Source organism: Manihot esculenta, chromosome 11, assembly GCF_001659605.2.
Source record: "Manihot esculenta cultivar AM560-2 chromosome 11, M.esculenta_v8, whole genome shotgun sequence".
NCBI lineage: Eukaryota > Viridiplantae > Streptophyta > Magnoliopsida > Malpighiales > Euphorbiaceae > Manihot > Manihot esculenta.
Window position 1 is genome coordinate 13,189,521 of NC_035171.2, and position 22,576 is coordinate 13,212,096.

The 22,576-nt window shown below is 36.3% G+C and overlaps 1 protein-coding gene across 1 annotated transcript; it reads right to left on the bottom strand.

Moving 5' to 3' along the window:
- Nucleotides 1-932: 932 nt before the first annotated feature.
- LOC110626433 lies at nt 933-17,442 on the bottom strand. Its single transcript, XM_043961736.1, has 20 exons — nt 17,299-17,442; nt 15,610-15,672; nt 10,302-10,696; nt 10,149-10,215; nt 9,726-10,060; nt 9,583-9,649; nt 8,067-8,440; nt 7,910-7,976; nt 7,428-7,819; nt 7,294-7,357; nt 7,003-7,169; nt 6,859-6,928; nt 6,433-6,761; nt 5,951-6,356; nt 5,770-5,867; nt 5,573-5,613; nt 4,622-4,787; nt 2,667-2,811; nt 1,995-2,125; nt 933-1,225 (listed from the first exon to the last, which is right to left on the bottom strand). The coding sequence occupies exons 2-20, from the start codon at nt 15,665-15,667 to the stop codon at nt 1,100-1,102; spliced, it is 3,498 nt and encodes a 1,165-aa protein (XP_043817671.1). The 5' UTR covers nt 15,668-15,672; nt 17,299-17,442; the 3' UTR covers nt 933-1,099.
- Between the last annotated feature and the right edge of the window lie 5,134 nt (nt 17,443-22,576).

The following is a 22,576-nucleotide window of genomic DNA, read 5'->3' on the forward strand; positions in this document are numbered from 1 at the left end:
TAACTTAATTTTCGAAATATATGGATCAGATCATCATTAATATAAAATTTAGAATTTAAATAGCAAATTTTTAGAAAAAAAAAATTAAATTCTCCATCTTAAATAAAAAATTAATACAAAATTATTTCAATTAAATTTTTATGAAATTTTTAATTTTAAACTCTTATAGTTACAGCTCAAGTACGTTTGTGGCTTAATTGCTTTTCACTCCACACAGAACATCCTTCCAGCAGCTCAACCCCATATCACATCCATTTTCGATCATCAACATTCAAGACTCACTTAAAAATTCCACATCTACATTTACTATATATCAAACTCTAGATGCTCTTTCTACTCGGAAAGGAGAGAAACAAAAGAAAAAAAAAAAAAAAAAAACTGCGCAAAATAATCAATAAGAGATGGAAAGAGTATTTCTTATAGTAATAATCCATATAAGCCGAAAAAAACAAAACCATGAATAACAAATTAACTTACGCCTACCTAAATTTAAAGACAATTGGGTGGACAGACTTTCATATGAAGGTGTCAGTCACAGCCACATGATAATTAAGTAGGCTTCTTGACCATTGCCAACCAGAAATAAGGCAACTGCTTCACATGGGGACTGGTAGGAATCAAGAATTGATCAACTCATCTGCCTTTATAATAAATAAAGATAATAGTCTTATTGGTACCATCCTCTTCATTTCATCAAAATGTTGAATGAGGGCTTTGCTTTTTCTGCAAGCCCATATCCCAATGTGAATGCTTCCCCAAAAGTACCAACACAAGATCCCCTATGATTAATTTCTCATCTTATTCTTCTAAAAGTAGGTTTAATGAGAAAAGGTTTGATAAATATTTGTTTTCTTTTCAAAAGAGCTTAAAGCAGTCTAAGCAGTTTTCCCAATAAAGTTAAATGAAAATGATGTGAGAATGAAAAAGAAAAATGATCAAAGAGAAACTTTTGTTAATGAATTTGGACAATATTTCCATAAGCCAGAAAATTTTGACCATGCACTAATTAAATAAGTACAAACATATACTACCCGTGAAAAATAACATTAAGGGGAAGAAACGGCAATTTACAGAAAAAAGCTCATCTTCAACCTTATAATCAATATTCACTCTTATATGAGCCCCATATATCAAAGTCATCATCATCCTCATCATACTTCAAAGGGTCTCCATCCTGATCAACTGTTACATCTTCATCCTGCTCATCAGATTTTGCCACTTCTTCCTGCCAGCACAATACAAATGAATTGGTAAATGTGCATATTTTTTCCCTCTATGAAAGGGGAAACCATTCAAATATAGCATATAAGAATCCTAGTCCCAAGAGGGTACATCTCTCTTCTCCTTAATGGCACTTCCCTACATAGTTTCAAATTCGAAGGCTAATAGCAGTAAAAGATGCATAGCATTAATCAAACAAGGTTGTTCCTGGCATTGCAATTGCACTATCCTATTCTTCTAAATCAATTTTTTACTATAAAATTACAAATGCAAAGCAACTAATTGCCAAGAGTCAAGACAGTTAATATAATAATATTAAGGTTCTATATTTTCACAGTTATACTTGCAACAATAACCTGTTAACCTTTATTTGAGACTAATTTTAGGTAGAATTTTATCAAGGGATAAGCCAGTGGGATAGTTGAAAGGATTCAATTAACATATTGCTGTGGTATAGTCAAACTTTTAAAGCAGAAATTACATAATCATGGATAAGAGGATACAGTCTTGAGAACAAAAGAGACCATGAGGGTGCAGTCATCAATTAAATACCAAATCAAGACTTCAATGCAGATTAAAAGATTAAGACCAAAACCTAACAAGGTTAGATCATTTCGGAATAGTTAATAAAATTTCTTCCAACAAATTTCCCCCCTGATTTGGGTGCTCCTCGTGAATGCATTTATAGATATGTTATTTTTCTCCAGAAATAAAACTGTGAACAGCAAATATATCATCTCTTAGGAATGTAGGGTAAAGAAAAAGATGCTTACATTAGTTTCAGGATTCAACTGGGCCTCCTCATCGTCAGTCAAACTGACAGAGTTGCCCCTGTTAGATTCCCGTTCTTCCTGGGCAGCAACTTGTTGCAGCTGCTCCATCACTTTTTCAAAATACGAATGATCTGCAGCAGGAAATGGTCACAACACTGTAACTTTCAAAATGCCACATTTTAGAACAATCAACTTGAATCTTCCAATAACTTGCTTGAAAACAATGTCCAACATAAGCCACAAGCATTAGTAGACATTATGTTCCCACCCTTTGCTATATGTGTGTAGAAGCAATGATGTCTGATGGAACTATAGGTTTGGTTTACAAAACCACTTTCAGGAAGTGTAATTGCAATATCAAATCATATCTCTGAAGTTGGAAATGTTAGCTTAAGATGCACAAGAAAATATGACACAGGACCCACTGCTTGTCAACAACCACTGTTGATGACAAGGCCAAAACCTCTCTAGAGAAAGAACCCCACTCCAGAATTTTACTTCTCAATTTCCTAAAATCTCCAGTAATGCATAAAACTAAGATTTAAAGGACGACATGTTCATTTATCGAAACTAAAGCTGAATGTTTTCATCTTTGAAAAAATATAGAGATAGTCATGTTCAACTAAACTTTGATCATAAATTAGAAATTGGAAGAGTAAGAAATGGTTTCACCTTTAGCACGATTGCTCAGGGCTTCAGAGAGCCTTAATGGATGTTGACGCTCCTCCTTCTTATATTTCAACTTGATTTGATGACGCGTTCGCCCGGGGAAAAGTTGTTGTATCATTGACAGATCAGTCCCAAATTGCCGAATTCCCTAGAGAACACAAAAGATGCACATGTCAGTTCAAATCTTAAGACAAGCAGCTGCCCAGCAAAGCACTGGACCATATGAAGAGACAAAACTCTTCAACACTTAAATATGCCAATTTCATTAGTTATTCTAAGTGATAAAATAAATAAAGCATTTCGCGTAATAATTTTTTCATCTGATCTCGTCCAGTCTAAAATTTACATATTCCCAGGAAGAAAGAAAAACATTATTCTTTCTCGAACGCTGCAATTTAGCTCACTACCAAGCTATCTATTGCCCAATAATATATCTAAATTTTGTATTCAACCAAATTATGTATGATATAGAGAAAGGATTGAAAGCTCAACCTAACTATAAGTCCTACCGAACAGCAAACCCACAAAATTCAGTTCAATCAACTTTGCCACAAGTAGACATTTGAAGATTCAATTCCTCAAATCATCAAAACAAAACTGGCATTTATATTTGTGTCACAAAAGTTGCTTAGCAACAGATACTGCATCTCTCGAGTTAGTGACACAGCCAAGGAATTCAAATTCAAGAGGCTTAGGATTTTGGTTCTGTTGTAATGTAAAGTTCATTGAGGAAATTAGAGTAATTCTAGTTCTTTCACAATTTCACCCATGTTTTATTTAAATATATTAACTGCTGGTCCTTTATTCAAGTCGTAAAGACAATTTTGTAATTTCATATTTGTTAGAAAGATATAGATTTCTATAGGAATCTTCATCTACAGTACTTGTTGGTTAAGTATTACTTTTTGAGTTTACTTCAAAGGTTAAGGTTCACTTTTAGGGTCCAAAAATTTAATTATTATTTTTATGTTCACAAAAATACCTACATTTGTAATGTTGTTTCAAAGTTGTCACCAATTCTTGCAACTAGACTTCAAGTTGTGTAACACACTTCCAACCATATGCGTAATGCCTACGGAAACTTGGATGTGATGCCTAAGGAAGTTTAGGTGTGAACCCTAAAAGTTCCATTCCACTGTTCACAGCCCACAAGTGTTTTCTTCTTGTTTAAATTTGCTCCTCAATTTCATCCATTCACAGATCCTAATGCTCAACCTAAATTTCTGCCCATTTTAGCCTTCACAAAGCCATAAATTTCAATATTAATTCTAAGGCCTGCAGGCTGTCCTGCAACAGTTGGATCTAAGAAAAATAGATGTTTGAAGGTGACAGCAACTACATAGAGATGGTGTTAAATAAGCAAAATAATAGAAGCAAATTGATTATTATGTATGCTCAGAAAGTCGGAATAACTAAAGAACTGAAATCACTGTGATAGTTGATCTAATTTGTACACATGGATAATCTTTCAATATCTGGAACAAAACAAAGGCTACCAAACTGGCCATATCTAGCCATAGTCATGCACTACACCTCTTCAGAACCATAATAATTAACAAGCAATATCATGTGGTTGACTCTAGAGGCAGGTACTTGCCATTTTCCTTTCTCCTACTCCACACAACCTTGTTTTACACTGAAACATTATTGATATGGATGATTAGAAAATCATCTGAAATCCCCAAAATAGTTACAACCACAAGTCGTGAAAATTTCCCATTTACCAAAGGGAGAAAGAAGGGTATAAAGACAAATGAACCCCACCACTTGACCAATGTCTCAGTCCATTACCATCTCCCATGCAGCACAACCTACTTGTAATTTGTAAATGCCTCTAGAGATAGATAATGGATAGACTTCCACCCCTTGTTTTGCTATTATACATCACAGCACAAAGCATAACTTACCAATAGAATATAAATTAAATAAATGAAATGCAGAATTAGGTCCATGGGTACCTCATAAAACAACTCTGTGTCTTGTTTTGACCATCTTGCAGTTGGTGTTTTATCCATGAAAGAATGGCAATTAAACAAGGAATTTGATTGATCATCAGCAACGCCTCCATCTTGCTCTGAAGTGACAGTATCATCTTCTTCTTCCCCATGTAAAGAATTTGTACTGCTGCATGGCAAACAAAACATAAATTGATTGGATATACCACAGGATTTACAGCAAATAAGGGCAATTCAGAAGCAAGCAAGTGCTAAAATTTTCTAGGCTAAGGCTCTTTATTGGAGTGGAATAGTTTGACTAGCTTCTCCCAAAGGAACCAAACTGCTATTGCACTTTTATTTTTTCATCTATTTTAACCTTATGCTGCTGGTCCACAGTTTTGAGAAAGATCCAAAATGAAGTTCCCCCAAAACCATGGTTGGGAGAAACCATGAGGCAGCAAATTGCAGGTTCCAAAAAGCATCCCACAAACTTCTCCAAACAGGACTTGACCAGATAGAAGAAATTTCTGAATACCAGCAACAAAGGCACAGAGTTTTATAGGTCACAGTTTTGTCTTATGTACTGAATTCTTCAAATTCCAGAGATCAATTTCCATAAAAAACTAGAAGTAAATTAGCATATTGGTGATTCATTAAAAAGATTTTTAAAACCAACCTAACCTGTATATTTCCAATCCCCACATACAATCACATAAAAACATGCCTTCCTCCAGTTCCACTAGCTATCTAGATTCTAGCAGCTCCTAAATTATAGAGTTATAAAGGACAGATATACATAATTAATATTCATGTTACTCGCACATGCAGCAGAAGAAACTGTGGATTTCATCTATACCAGGAATGGTGCATGTATATATGTTAATTCACATGCAGCAATTGCATAAAAGATGACAACATGTACATCAAGAACAAAAGGTCAGCTAGATATGCCTCTTATTATTAAATTCATACCTTTTCTTTGTTGAATTCTTAGAAGCTTTTGCCTCTTTAATCTGAAAGAAAGAGGAAACGAAGGTCAAGCAGAAACAACTAGAATGCAGTATTCTTCAAACACAAAATGAATAAGCTACCCAAATGCTATTATAAAACAAATCACAGTAACTTCCGAGAAAATAATCATCAGCAGAGCTAGGAAACAGAGTACATACAGCTAAATCCTCCTTGTACCCAGCAAGCAAAATAATATCTTTGAAAGGCATCTTCTGGTAATCAATTTCATCCTCTGGTATGCTAAGCAAATCTTTTACTGCGTAGATTAGTATAACTAAGTAACATGAAGATAAAAATCCATAATATTTCAAGTTAACTGATTTATAATATTGAAATTACATCTGCTTTTCCGTCGAGTGGAATGAGAAAACTTCTTGCGTGACTGTTGATTTGGCTGTTCCGGTGCATCATTTTTCCTCTTACGTCTACTAACAGGTTTCTTTTCCTGTTCAGCCATAGGTTTTTTTGACTTTTTTGAAGCTCTTCTACTGCTAGATGTATTTTCCACTTTATCTTCATTATCGTTATCTTCATCCACTCTGTAGTCATAATCAATATCACCGTCTGCTATAGAACTATTACGATGTTCAGAAGGGAAGCCATCACTATCCTGAGCTTCATCCTCTGGCCCATCAACAACTTGTGAAGCAATGGTCCTTTTCCTCAGTTGCCTTGCTGATTTGACACTTTCATTCTGAGCAAGATATGATGCTGAAGAAGACTTTCTTTTCCTATCCTTAGAACTCTGAGTATCAACCAAAATGAAGTTAGGACCAGATCAACACAACTCAGAAGAGTACTTTGTTTACTGCAAAAGTTACCTCCTTTGCAGGCACTGTAGATACATCTTCGTGGTGCAAAATATTTAAGTCACTGGAGCAAGAAGTTTCTGCCAGGTTTGTTCGTTCTTCATTCACTGGAAACTCAGACCTAGTAGGGTCCGCAGGAATAAAATTGCCAAAGCTAATGGATGAATAATCAAGAACATCCTCCGATGGGAAGGTAGGAATGGAGCCTACATCAATGTACACAGATTCAGAAGGATCAATCTGAGTGTTTGGTGGAGATGCATCTGGAAGAATGCTAGTACTAGGTATCTCTTTGCCATTTTGTACCATGGATTTTGGCTGGGTGTTCCTGGTACAGCATTCTAAAATCAACAAGGACTTAGTACAAGGCGCAAAGTAAAATAAAAATAAGATAAAGAATGTTTGCATAATGCAGCCAGAAACTAGTTCAGAACATACCCAATGCAATGGCAGACTCGGACAAAATGCCTGGACTTTCAAAGTCAGGGAAGGACCCTGGTTCCTGAAACTAACCAAATGATTACCAAATCAAACTAATGCTGTCAAGCAAGAACTGGAAATGATAGAAGTACAGATACTTACATCTGACTGTGGCTTCCCATTATCAATCTCAACAGCCGCTTCATTACAAGTCACAACATTTTCAGTTGCCTCATTGCATGCACCAGGTGCTGAAGAATTAACGGAAATTTGAGCTGGAAATCTAGAATGTTCCTCTGTTCCATCACTTGAAGCAGGAAGTGGAATTTCTTGAGAAAAAGAAATGTTTCACCATCAATATGCAAGAAGACTCAAAAGAAATGTTTCCCATCAAACTGCAAGAAAACTCAAATGAGATAGTTAAAGAGGCTATAGGAACTTTTCACAAATCACCTGTCCTCGGGGATTGGGTAACAAAATCATGAATATATTCCAGCCCTGAAAATATGTCTGCATTCTGAAAATATAAGATTTGTCAAAATACTATGAAAAGCAAAGCATAATAAACAGGAGCACAATTTTCTTACTTCACCAATTGATTTTCCCAACCCAGAATGTGGATCTCTATCAATATCACCTATATGCAAAGCATCAGAGGCAACTAAATGGGAAGAATTCTCTAATCCTGAACTTCTGTCAACCTTGAACAATAGAACTCCAGAATTTGTGCAGTCATCATTTCTCAATGCCTCTTTGCTTTCCATGCTTTTCATGGTAGTTAAAGTTGAATAAACTGAATCCATCAATCTACCATCTCCAACATCAATAAATTTAGCAGACTGTAGGTTATCTGAGACAGTGGATACAACACTAGCAGGCCCTTCCACCGTAGCACCGGATACAGCAAAAGAATTTGACTCAGATGTTACCTTTCGAGGCCGGGCCTTCCCTCTAGGTTGAAATTTTCCACCAGCCCTCGCTGCAACAGGAATTAACATTGATAACTACTCTCCTTGAAGTATAAAGACTATTTAAAATCAGAAGCTCACAATTGCAGAGGGTTAGTTACCATTGCTTATAGCTGGTGGGAGAACAATATCAGCAAAAGGGTCCAAATCAAGCCCTAACGAGTTGACCTATAACCAACATAATCTTCCCCATAAATATAGCCATAAATCTTCTACATGCAAGATGAAATGCAATAAAAGCAGAAAATCAAACTCTACCTCTATTGGAGAATCTGCAACACCAGAAGGCTTTTGACCAAAGTTGGAATCTAACCCTGCAAGATAAGCTTCTTTGGAGCTCATATCCCCTTTGGGCATGAATTCTTTTGATGAGGGACTGACTAATTCCAAATTGTTGTCATGAGGAAGTAAAACTTCATTTTCTTTTGATGGCTCGTTACTCTCATTGTCCAGGTTAGGTGAGGATGGACAAACTGGGTCCACAGGTTTATCCATGGTAAGAACAGACTCTACAGGTTGTGTTGTATGAGAATTAACAGCGGCAACAGTAGCAGGTTGTTCCATTGATGATCCAGATATTTCCTTTCTGCGATGGGATCTAACCTTCGGTTGAAATTTTTTACCAGCCCTAGCTGCAACAGGAATTATAATGTAGTACTCAACCCATTTATAGAAAATATAATTTGAAATAAAAAAGGGAAATAGCCAAAAAAAATGAACTTTAGTCATTTTTACAATTACACCCTAAACTTTTTTCTCAACAATTGCACCCTAAACTATGGCTGTTGAATTAATTGTACCCTGCCATCAGCTGTTTATCACTCCATTAAAGGCAGGGTAGAATTGTTAAAAAATAAAAGTTCAAGGTATAATTGGAAAAATGAGTATAATTTGGGATTTGTTTTACTATTTTTCTAAAATTGTCAATTTATTCTAATTTTTTATTCTTTTATTTTCAATCTTTTTTAAAAAATTAACTTTGTTATTACATGTATCTTTTATATTTTGTTTAAAAATTATAAAAAACATTTTTTCTTTCCATCATTCATTTCAATTTTTAAAGTAAAATATAAACAGAAAGGAAAAAAAAAGTAACTAGTTTAAATTTTTAATTCAAATGTAAATTTTTCTTCAAAAACAAATAAAGAAAGAAAAAAGAATATGTTTCATTTATTATTCTCTTATTTTTATTTTTTGTTATTGAAAGAAAAAAAAATAAAGTCTTGTAAAAGAACTGAAAATAAAAAGGGTAAAAAAGATAGAATGATATTAAAATTTTAAGGCTTAGAGTGCTTAGTTCACTCAGTTAAAGGCATCTCACTTAATCTCGAGATTTCTTGTTCGATCTCCATCCTGTGGACCTTAAGTGGACTTTAAATGCCATTGGCATGAAAAAAAAAATACAATGTTAAGAGAAATGATAAAAAAAAAAATCATATTTTAAGAGTGAAAATTTAAAAAGAGCAAAAAAAAAAATTATAATTTTGCAATTTTAAGAAAATAGAAAAAAAAATAATAATAATAATTTATCTCCTAAACTATTGTTTTTTAACAATTGCACTCTACCGTTAACGGCCGTTAAGAATGTCTATTATGTTTAACAACCATCAATAACAGTAGGGTATAATTAATTCAACAACCATAATTTGGGGTGCAATTGCCGAGAAAAAAAAGGTTCAGGGTGTAATTGTAAAAATGAGTAAAGTGTTTTTTTTTTTTTTTTTTTTTGCTATTTCCCCTAAAAAAATGATAATTGTGTGAAAGTGCAACTTACAGTCACTTGCATGGCATTCAGGAAACATAATATCTGGTTGATCCAAATCAAACCCCAAGGAATCTACCTAAAAGGAACCAAGTTTTGAGAATTCATGCGAAAGAAATGCATGAATACAAGAAAACAAGAGGGCACATTCTTACATCTTCTACTGATTTCAAGAGGCTAGAATTCAATTCACCATTACCATCCAATGATGCAGCCACTGAACCAGCATTTTCTGCCCTTGCAGGCGAGAGGTTTGATGTTACCGAGCTCCCCTTTTCATGCGGGGACAACCGATCATTGTCTTTCCAAGGTTCTCCAGCCACATCCAAGGTAGTCATGGACAAAGATACTGGTACCTTAGATCCATTACCAGTAACATCTACAGAATGAAGAGATTCTGCTGTATCAGAGCTAGTGGGAATTATTGCAATGAAATGGTCATTTGAATCATCTGAACGCTTCAAAGTTTTTGAGGCAAAATTTTGTACCTCTACGCAAAACCTTTGTTATCACTATATTGCAATAAGAAAGAGTGCAATTTCATATGCAGGATGATAGTAGTACACACTACAACTTACCTTTACTTGAAGTAGTATCAGGAACAACGACATCAACAGGATCCAAATCAAGCCTAGAGGAACCTGCCTAAAATGAATTGAACTTCAGTATAGTAATTAAAATTATTCATTTGCACTAGAATGGTATAAGAAAGGGTAAATTTAAACATTTACCTCTATGAACAAGAAGTTAGAATATCCATTGTTGCTGCTATCAGTCACCACAAACTCTGAAGGCAGAGAGTCTGGAGAAGCTAGATCCTCTCTTCTTCCAACAGTTTGGGTTGAAGAGTTCAATGGTTCACATTTCAGGTTATTTTTATTGTTTTCCAAGAGTTCTTCACTCCCAAGTACTATCGATGGTAAAACCAAAGAAGAATCAACTGGACTTATCAATCTATCATCCAGTGGATTAACAGACTGAACAGGTTTTGTAGTGTCCAAGGTAGTTGGGAATGATGAATCAGACTTTTCCCTGGTATTGCTTGGAAGCACAGAAGGAAGTGATGTGGATGTTATCTTCCTTGCTCGTGGCTTAGCCCTTGGTTGAAACTTCCCAGCAGCCCTAGCTGCTAAAAAACTTAATGTCAATTAAACCCACACCTTGTGCATTGTTACAGTTTATAGGAAGTAAATATGTTAATATAGCAAGTAAATATTAATAGATGTGTTAATTGCTTTAATCTTAGGGATTGCATGATCATAGGTTTGATTTCCTTTCCTTTCTAGATACGGTCTCTCATGTATAAATATGTTGTAATCTTTATTACAATAGATAAAATAATATTACCTTTTTACATAGTAACAGAGCCATTTCCATAGAGATTTTTTTTTTCTCCCGTCGAATTTTAATTTTTTTTTTTTTGGAGACTTAAGGCCCCTGTTCTGTTGGGTTACCTATCTAGGATAATATTTATCTCTCACCGCCCACCTAAGGAGGACGCCGGAGTCGCCTTACAGCCCCCTTGTCAGATCTGTGGTTATTTGCCGTTTGAGTGTTGGATAGAGGCGTTTTTGGTACTGTTCACGCGAGTACTGTTCACACCGATACTGCTCACGCCAGGTACTATTTTCTTATTCTGTGTTTCTTTTGTTGCTATCGTTTTGGGTTAGTTGTTCTCATGGCTGAAGTTAAAACCACTGTTGCTAATGTGATTCCTGTGATAACTAAAATTACAGGAACACAAATTAAATGAATCTAATTTTTTGGATTGGAGTAAGACTATCCGTATTTATTTACGAAGCATCGGAATGGATTATCATCTTACCAAGGATCCTGCAATTGATGAAATTAGGAGAGATTGGATGAGGGATGATGCTCGATTATTTTTGCAGATCTGAAATTCTATTCATAGTAAGGTAATCAATCATATTAATCACTGTGAATTTGTTAAAGAATTAATGGAGTCTTTGAAATTTTTATATTCTGACAAAGGGAATATTTCTCGTATTTATGATGTGTGTAAGGTGTTTCATCGAGCTGAGAAAAATGATAGAAATCTGACCTCCTATTTTATGGATTTTAAAAGAGTGTAGGAGAAACTTAATGTCTTGATACCTTTTAGTACAAATGTGAAAACTCAACAAGCTCAACGAGAGCAAATGGCTGTTATGAGCTTTCTTGCAGGTCTCCCTCCAGAATTTGAGACAGCTAATCACAGATCCTTTCTGATTTTGAAATATCAGCGTTACATGATGTGTTTATTAGGGTGTTGTCTGATTTTGAAATATCAACGTTGCAGGTCTCCCTTCACACACCCCTAGTGCTCTTATTAGTCGCAATGATAGTGGCAGACAACATAACTGAGGTGGGCACAGGAGAGGTTTTAATGGTGGGATAAAGGATCTCAGCGTTCTGGGGAAGCAATTCCCACTTCTGACTCCGGTGGAATCATTTGTTATTACTGCCATGAACCTAGACATACAAAGAAGACATGCCAGAAACTTCAGAATAAGAATCAGTGCTAACAAATGGTGCATATGGCAGCTGAAACCTCTTCTAATAAGGGAATTTTGATATCTGCAGATAAGTATACACAATTCACTCAATACCAGGCATCTTTAAAATCCTTTAACTCCTCTATCACTGCAATTGCCGAGTCAGGTAACTCTACTGCATGTCTTGTGTCTTCATCCTCCAAATGGGTTATTGATTCTGGTACTACCGATCATATGTCAGGTAATTCTACCCTTTTGTTCAATCTTAAGTCTCATGCATCGTCTTTTTATGTTACTCTTGCTGATGGCACTAAATCTTCTGTCATGGGTTCTGGACATGTCAACTTAACCCCTTCCCTTTCTGTATACTCTGTGTTCTGTCTTCCTAAGTTCGCCTTTAATTTGCTTTCCGTTAGTAAACTCACTCGTGCGCTGAATTGTTGTGTATCATTCTTTCCTGATTATTGTATTTTTCAGGATCTTTCGACGAAGAAAATTATTGGTAGAGGGCGTGAGTCAGAGGGTCTTTATGTCTTGGATCAGCAACTACCTAGATCCCTTGTATGTTCCACGCGTTTAACGCCTTTTGATATTTATTGTCGTTTGGGGCATCCTTCTCTCTCGGATTTGAATAAGTTATATCCACAATTTCACTCTTTGTCTGTTTTAAATTGTGAATCTTGTCAATTTGCCAAACATCACCGTTTACCTACAGTGTCTCGAGTCAATAAACGGGCTTCGTCCCCCTTTGAGTTAGTACATTTTGATGTTTGGGGTCTCTGTCCTATTGTGTCTAAATCTGGCTTTAAGTACTTTGTTACTTTTGTTGATGATTTCTCTCGCACTACTTAGTTATTTTTAATGAAGAGTCGTTCAGAATTATTCTCTATCTTTTGTGCCTTTTACGCTGAAATCCAAATTCAATTCAATATTTTCATTCGAATATTGCAAAGTGATAATGCTAAAGAGTATATTTCTGGAGAATTCCAATCTTATTTGTTACAAAAAGGAATTCTTCATCAGTCTTCCTGTGTTGACACTCCTTCACAGAATGGAGTTACCGAAAGAAAAAATCGACATCTTTTTGAAGTAGCCAAAGCTCTCTTATTTCGAATGAATGTACCTAAATGCTTTTGGGCTGATGTTGCATCCACTGATTGTATTTTTATCAATCGCATGCCCTCCTCCATCCTTCGTGGTGATATTCCTTATAACATATTGTTTCCCACTAAATCTTTGTTTCCTATTGAGCCACGTATCTTTAGTTGCACTTGTTTTGTTCGTGATGTTCGTCCACAGGTTACTAAATTGGATCCCAAATCACTCAAATGTGTCTTTCTTAGCTACTCTCAATGTCAAAAAGGGTATCATTTTTCTCCTGATCTTAATCGATACCTTGTGTCTGCTGATATAACATTTTTTGAGTCCACTCCATTTTTTCGCCACCAATCTGTTTATGACACCCAGGGGGAGGAAGATGACCTCTTGTTATACACTATTCGCTCTCTGTCTCCTCAGACTATTCCTGCACCTTCCGCTCATGTGCCAAGTCGCCCTCCCATCTTTCATGTTTATTCTAGACGCTTAGAGGACTTTGACTTCGCTCCGCTACCCGCTTCTTTGTCGACAGATCCTGCTCCCACTAATCCTTTACCGTATGATTTGGATTTGCCCATTGCTATTTGCAAAGGTAAACGTACTTGCACTCATTCTATTTTGTCTTTTGTCTCTTATGGTCAATTATCCTCTTCTTCTCGTTGTTTTGCCACTGCTTTAGATTTTATTTCAGTCCCCAAAACTGTTATTGAGGTTTTATCCCATCCCAATTGGCATGTTGCAATAGAAGATGAAACGATGGCCCAGATGCTAATGGTACTAAGGAGTTGATGTCCTTGCCCCCAAGAAAGCGGGCTATTGGGTGTAAATGGGTGTTTGCAGTGAAAATAAACCCTGATGGATCTATTGCTCGCCTCAAGGCCCGTTTAGTGGCTAAAGGTTATGCTCAAACTTATGGAGTTGACTATTCTAATACATTCTCTCCAATTGCCAAGCTCACATCTGTTCGACTATTTATTTCCTTGGCAGCTACACATGATTGGCCTTTGTATCAACTAGATATTAAAAATGCTTTTCTCCATGGTGATCTTCAGGAGAAGATTTATATTGAGCAACCACCTGGTTTTGTTGCTCAGGGGGAGTTAGGCAAGATTTGTAGACTTCGAAAATCCCTCTATGGCTTAAAACAAAGCCCTCAAGCATGGTTTGGCTGGTTTAGTAAGATGATCCAACAGTTTTGAATGAAGATGAGTAAGTGTAATGACTCAGTGTTTTATAGAAATTCTAATAGTGGAGTAATTATGATTGTAGTATATGTGGATAATATCATTATCACAGGAAGTGATGTTGCTAGCATTACATATTTTACATCCCTAAAAGAATTTCTTAAAACACAGTTTCATATAAAGGATTTGGGCTCCTTGAAATATTTTTTTGGGTATCGAAGTTATGCAGTGTAAGAAAGGCATCTTCTTATCTCAAAGAAAATATGTTCTTAATTTGTTGGCAAAAACAGGAAAATTGGGTGCTAAGCCTTGTAGTGCTCCAATGACCCCCCTAACCTTCAACTTACCACAGAAAACAATGAGTCATTTGCATATCCTGAAATGTATAGAAGATTAGTTGGCAAACTGAATTAATTGACGGTGACTTGTCCTGATATTGCATATTCAGTGAGTGTGGTAAGTCGGTTTATGTCCTCTCCTACTGTTGCTCAGTGGAATGCTCTGGAACAGATTCTTTGCTACTTGAAAGGCCCCAGGACGAGGCCTCTTCTATGATAACCATGGGCACTCAAATATTGAATGCTTTGATAGAAGGTCAACTACTGGATATTGTGTTTTTGTGGAAGGTTGTAAGAAGCAAAAAGTGGTGCCTCGTTCTAGTGCTGAATCTGAATATCAAGCCATGGCACAAGCCGTATGTGAAGTCTTGTAGGTGCGTCAACTATTGTAAGAGGTTGGATTCACAAATTCGCTGTCTACTAAGTTGCAGTGTGATAATCAAGCAGCTATTCACATTGACTTCGATCCAGTATTTCATGAGAGGACTAAACACATCGAGATTGACTGTCACTTTGTTCGTGAGAAGGTCCAACAAAAGATAATCTCAATAGGACATATCCGAACTGGAGAACGATTAGGAGATATCTTCACTAAGGCTCTAAATGGTACTCAAGTTGATTATATATGTAACAAGTTGGGCATGATTAACATCTATGCTCCAACTTGCGGGAGAATGTTATAGGTTATAGGAAGTAAATATGTTAATATAGAAAATAAATGTTATAGATGTGTTAGTTGCTTAATCTTAGGGATTGCATGATCATAGGCTTGATTTCCTTTCCTTTCTAGATACGGTCTCTCATGTATAAATATGTTTATGTTGTAATCTCTATTGAAATAGATAAAAAAAGATTACCTTTCTACATGCATATATATAATCCCAAAGAGCGCAATAATACCATGATTTCCAGGGCATCACTTACCATGGGCAACAGCTGGTTCAAGAAGTATATCATCAAAGGAGTCCAAATCAGAATCCATATATTCTGCATCACACCAATATCAATACGTAGGACCCGTTAAGCTGAAAACCATCTAAATCGTGGAGAAGCTCCAGCAAAACATCACCCAACAGGTCAACACAGCACCGATTTTGAGCAAGCTAAAGAAAGGAGGAATAATTAAACAAGAGCATCAACCTCATTAGATAAATGCTAGAGTTATCCTACTGCCACAGCTATAGAAAGTGCATTCAACAAGTTTTGGCAGTCTGCCTTGAGATATTCCTTGCATATTTCTATTATACTAAAATTAAGACCAATTTGTTTGAAATAAAATAATCCTTTCCTGGGGCTGTGTTTAATACAACATGTAGTCATGTAAAATATATGACATATCACTTCAATGACAATGACATTAGAAACCAATGCAACAGTTGAAAACCTTTAACACATCCTCAAGTAGCTTGACAAATCCGCATGCCAATTATTCATTTCAAGCAACAAAATTACCAAATTTAAACATCTAACTTTATCTGTAATTGTATATATACAAAACAATAAAATCCATAACCTAAATAAAGTCCTATTTGACTAAATAGGCCATTTTTCACAGTATAAACATACACAACACACTAGTCCCCTGAATCAAATATGTAGCAGCTCTATCATGGCCAGAAACATTATAATCTTCAGAAAGCTTACTAGTTAGCATATTGATGTTCATTGAATATTAGGATTCCTAACACCAAAGGAGGAGGGTCAGCTACACAGCTTACTTCCCATTTAGCATTGTTTGAGCTTCCTAGTTTCCAACCCTAATCCCAAAAGGACTTGGATCATTATGTCTATCAATGAATATGAAATTAATTAATTTTATAGACTTGACTCGAAGCTTGGTACCCAGTTTTTTCTTCACTTGTCTCTCTCCCATCCTCTTTTGCCGGTGCTTAGGATAATGTTCACAGTCCTCTCAAATGCTTTGCTATCAAAATTCCTTGAACAGAATCAACCTTATTTTTGTGACCTAATTTTTCAATATTTCTACCTTTTCCCTTCTCTTTTCGCTATGAAAACTCTTTCCTCCACAAGAAGCAAGAGTAGTAATTTAAATCCTAATTTTGTAATTGTGGGAATTAATACCTTGAAATGCCAATATAAATCTTTGAAATTAAAAGCTTATAAGTCTCAATCATCAGACCTGAAAAGACAAGGTCTTCTAAATTGCCTAAAATGCAATTAATCACATTAGTTAAGCTTGCTACAAAATCATTACAGCCAACAAGGTTTGGCAAACACAATCTTTGGCATCAAAATATTAAATTCCTTAAATACAAAAACTAAAAGAGATATATATGTTGCATGAATTGCCTCTCCAGACTACCACATACAAAGTATGGGTTTAAACTAAAAAAATTGAATTACAATTATAGGACTTGAATATACTCACAGAAACTTCCTGCATGCATTCCCAACATGAATAGTCCACTAGGGTTTAGAAAAATACAGAGGAGAAAATAACGAAACCCCATTTTCTCATCAATAAACAAATCAAAACCATCATTTCAAAAATCTATTTTTCTCTCTCTCTCTCTCTCTCTCTCTCTCTCTCTCTCTCTCTCTCTCTCCCTGAAATTAGAAAAATAAAGAGGAGAAGAAATAAAAAAATCTAACCTTCGGCAGTAGATAGTAATGGCTGTATCGTTTTCTCAGCTACGGAAACCTCCCTCTCTCCGCCTTCTGATTTTTCTATCTGTATTGGAACTGGAAAAAAACAATCCGATTTTATAAGGCTTTTTTCTTTAAAGCCCTTTTCTAATCGGGTGTTGATTTTTGTCTTTAAACCTGAAATAATAGAATTAAAATTAAAATTTTAATTTAATACTTCAATTAATCAGATTTAGTTTAATTTCAAATTTTTTTAAAAAATTTGATTTATTCCGTTCTATTTTATTTTAAGTTAATTAATTTTATTAAATTGAATGGAAGAAAAAATAAATAGAATTTAAAAATATTTATTATTAAAGATAGGTTAGATTTATTTGTATTTTACAATAGAGATTACAACATATTTATATATGAGAGATGGTATCTAAACAGAAGGGAAAATTAAATTTATGATTATACAATTTTTAAAATTAACAACTGACCCATCTATTAATATTTATTTTCTATATTAATATATTTACCTTTTATAACTTATAACATAGTAAAAATAGTTAATATTTATATTTAAAATTTTAAATATTATATAATAAAGTTAAATATTTTCAATTTGTTAAAATTATAATTAATAAAATTAAATTGAATTTGAAAAAAAATAATTGTAAATTATAATATAGTCTTTAAAATTTTTTATTAAGAAAATATATAAATTCTTAATTTAAAATTTATATTAAAAAATAAATATTTTGTATTTATTATAAATAATAATAAATATATTATATGTAATGAATATTTATTATAAGTGAATTATTATTACATAAATAGCATATATGACGTGGTTGAAACCACACTATATTGTGATTGGTCAATTTGTAAGAAAAAAAAGCGAGGTGTTTGGTGCCTATGATAGCTATTTCGATGCTCAAGATAGTAAATTGAAAAAAATGGTGAGTATAATATAATACTTTGAATTTAAGAGTAGTTGTGTAAGAATACGTACCTTGATATTTGTATTCATCTGCTTTTATATTGTAAAAAGATAGAGTTGGTTATCACATCTCCTGAAAATCCAACTAGCACGGGCTAATGGATATAAGATCTGTTAGGGTCCCGGGCCAAGGATCTTGTTTGGGGTCTAAGTGTAGATGGTTGGGTAGGTGTTTGAGTGTTTGGGTTATATTTCTTTTTGTTTGCTCGGGTCATTAACGATTCGGCTCAAAGAGGGAGTCTTAAACCTCTTGAGTGTTAAGTACTCAAAGACTGAATGAAATTCTAAATTGATTCTTCATTGATGTTTATGCAAATATTTATAGGGTACATCAAAGGATCATGACTTGATCATGGCCACTACTTCCTGGAATAAGGGAAATAACAGAATCTGAAAAATACCCTCCTAATATAATGGAAACACTAACATAATGCATAAAGAAATATTCAACAAATAGACTAGAAACTGAACATGACGAACTGCTTCAATCCTCAATTTCCATAAGCATTACACGTGGCTGCTGCTTCTGCTAGTTACGAGTATACACCTGCAAGGGTCTCGTAACAGTACTTCCCGCCCCGTTAGGAAGCTTGTCCGCAAGCGTAAAATCTGGAAAGTGTGCCAGCAAATCCTGAACATTTTCCCAAGAGGAATCAGCTGGGGAAGATTGGCTCTAATGGACCAAGACTTCCTGTTTTCCCGAACAACAACGCTGTCCCAAAATAGCAAAGGGAACCAAAGGTTGCTGTTCAGTAATAGGTGGGAGAATCGTTTCAAAATTTCCAGAATCAGAATAATATGGCTTGAGTGTGGAGACATGAAAGACTGGATGTAATTTGGAATCAGGGGGAAGCTTCAACCGATAAGCCATAGAGCCAATGCGCTCCAAAACCTCAAAAGGACCATAATATTTGGGAGCCAATTTCTGATTTTTTCTTGAGGCAATGGATGATTGACGGTATGGCTGGAGGCGGAGTAGAACAACATCCCCAACATTAAACTCCAATGGCCGATGAGAACGATCATAATGAAGTTTCATTCTGTTTTGAGCCAATTGAAGGTTGTTGCGTAGGAGCTGCAACATTGAGTCACGTTGCTGTAAAATAACATCCACAGTCTCTACAGTGGAATTGCCGGGCAAGTAAGAAAGGAGTCTAGGTGGAGCACGCCCATAGATCGTCTCAAATGGAGTGGATTTAAGAGCTGAATGGTAGCTAGTGTTGTAGCAAAACTCAGCCCAAGAAAGCCAATCACACCATTTGTGGGGATGAGAATTAGAGAAGCAGCGTAAATACATTTCCACTGTACGATTAGTGACCTCTGTTTGACCATCCGATTGTGGATGATAAGCTGAACTAAAACACAGTTTAGTACCAGACAACTTGAATAATTCAGTCCAAAAAATGCTAGTAAATGTAACATCGCGATCACTGACCATGGTTTCCGGTAGTCCGTGAAGCTTGAAAATGTTATCAAAGAAAATACGCGCAACACTCACAGCAGTATAAGGGTGAGAAAGTGCCAAAAAATGCCCGTTGTAATACCCGGCTAGACTCCGGTATCAGAATTCCTACCGTCCGGTGGAATCTCGGATGTTGGAAACCTCTAGAAGGGTAAAAGTATGTTTTTATAAAATGTTTTAATGTATCTTATGGTTTTAAGCCAAAAAAGGAAATTGAGTTTTGAAAGAAAAAGATCAAGGAGACATTTCCAGGTTCTGCCGCCGAACCTCAAGTTCGGCCGCCAAACGTGGGATGGTTTAGGGGGGTAAGTTAGGCTTCCGAAAGTTTCAAAGGTTCGGCCGCCGAACTTGCATGAGTTTTGGAGGCACTTTAGGTTGCCGAAAGGTGGTCTGCCAGCCCCTATATAAGAGCTCCATGGCCGAAACGGGCGAGTTTTCTCTCCATTTTCGGCCACGGTGAGTTCTTGCTCTCCTATGGTTGTTTTCAATGTTTTTCCTTCCGATCTTTCATGTTTTAACAAGTTTTACGTTGATTTGAAGATATTTGAACAAAAAGAGCAAGTTTTGGAAACTTGGAGACCAAAGAGCGGATTTCTCCCCATCTCCGAGTTGGATCGTCTCTCCTCTCGTTCTTCAAGAGGTAAGAGTAGATCCATAGTTCCTTTAATGTTTTAAGTAAGTTTTATGAAGTTTCTTGGGGTAGAAATGCATGTGTAGGTTTATGTGGAGTTTATGGGTTTACTGTGCGTTTATGAACAATGTATGTTGGATATGCATGTTTGATGTGTTGTAGATGGGGTTTAGGATAGTTTGAAACCCCTAGGAGCTTGTATGCTTGAGTATGCATGTTGTAGAATAGGAAAATGCATGATTGAAGGTGTTGGGAGGCGTTTATGCATGAGGAAGGCTGAGTTTCTGCCCTTGGGGAGAACTCAGGTTCGGCAGCCGAAGGCTCTTTCGGCCGCCGAACCTGTCTGTGGTAGCATGAATCGGCTGCTGAACCCTGCCCCCGAAAGATGACTTTCGGCTCTGGAAAGGACTTTCGGCCGCCTAAGGTGCTGCCGAACATGCATGAGTTTCGTCTCTGGAGGGAACCTTCGGCCGCCGAAAGTGCCGCCGAAGGTGCATGACTTTCGGCTCTAGAGGGCCTTTCGGCCGCCGAACCTACCGTCGAAAGTGCCCTGTTCAGCCCTCCTTTGCATGATTTCTATGATTGTTTTAAGGTGATTTAGGGGGTTTTTAGGGAGTATTTTAGAATCATGTTTATGGATGTTAGGTCCCTCATTTGAGTCCACCTGTGTAGGTTCAGACCCGAGGAACCGAGGACCCCAGCAGTGAGTTCAGCTGCTTCTGAGTCTGTTAGAGCTAGCCAAAGGTGAGTGGAACTAAACTTAATGTTTTAAATTGAGAACTTAAATGAAAGTTTTAGCATGATTCACGCATCATGAATGCCATGAGATATATTAGGGTGTTGCATTAGAATTCACGAATATGTTGCATTGCATAATATGTTGTTGATGTGGATGAATGTTGAATGATCTATTAGCCCTCATATGTTATGACATGATGATATGATATGGAAGTCCAGGCGTGCCTGCACTACGCCCCTGGCACTATGTAAGAGAAAGACCGGGTGTGGCCTGCACTACGCCCCCGGCACAATTGGTTATGTATGATATGTTATGTATTAGAGAAAGACCAGGTGTGGCCTGCACTATGCCCCTGGCATGATTGGAATATGTAGAGGGCTAAATGGTGATAAGTTCATCCTTGACGTGATTTGTTTGTGCTGTGATGTATTCCATGTTATCATATGTTTAAATACTATTTTTTATTATTCTGCTCACTGGGCTTTATAGCTCACCCCTCTCCCTTAACCCCCAGATTTGCAGGTACAGGGTAGACCAGGAGGTCAGCAGGAGTAGAGTTATGTTGTTGTAATAGCTAGATGTGGACATGGATATGATGTAATATAAAAGTATGATATAGAAATGTTATGTAATGATGCTTATGAAAGTTTAGAGTTGTGCTTGACCATAGTATTATGTTAATCCCTTTCTAGTACATGATCTTAATGTTTAATGATGATTATTGAAAACCAAACTTAATGTAGGTATGTTACCCCATTGGAGCATTGTTGAGGACTCCAGTGTGGGTTGATGATTATGATTATGTATAGTGCATGCACAGGTTGAGTTGGTGAATGAATGAAAAGAAAAGTTCAAAATTTTTATGTATGTGTTGATCATGTATGGGATTAAACAGGTTTACAGGTTGAACGTTTGGCTTGCTACGGGTCCCGGCGGCCTTAAGCCGATCTGGATCCTAGCGCCGGTAGCGGTCCGATTTTCGGATCGTTACAGATTGGTATCAGAGCCTTAGGTTCATATGGTCGGACCTAGAGTGTCGGGCTCATAGATGTTCTAGAAGGTCAAGCACAATAGGAAAACCATGTCCACTAGGATAGGATGAAGAGTCATGTCTTGAATGATGATGTGAAATGCCATGATTTTATGCATGTGCATTAATGTTGTGCTTTGATATGTGATGTATGTGATGCGGGTTCATGTGTTTGCACATGAACCATTTGATGCTAATGTTCAAAATGATGTGTGCTGTTTTTTCAGAAAACAGGATGAGAGGAACTCGTCGATCTGTACGATTGACTGGAGTACCACCCCAAGACGAGGGCACTGATGCCCGTCCTCCTGCATTGCCTAGGGCAATGTCAAGTAGGTCCAGCAGAGAAAGAGCGGTAAGAGACCCTAGAAGGTCTTTGGATCTGGGTAGAAGCAGATCAGTGAGTGGAACAGTGCAAGGGGATATGTTAGAGGATG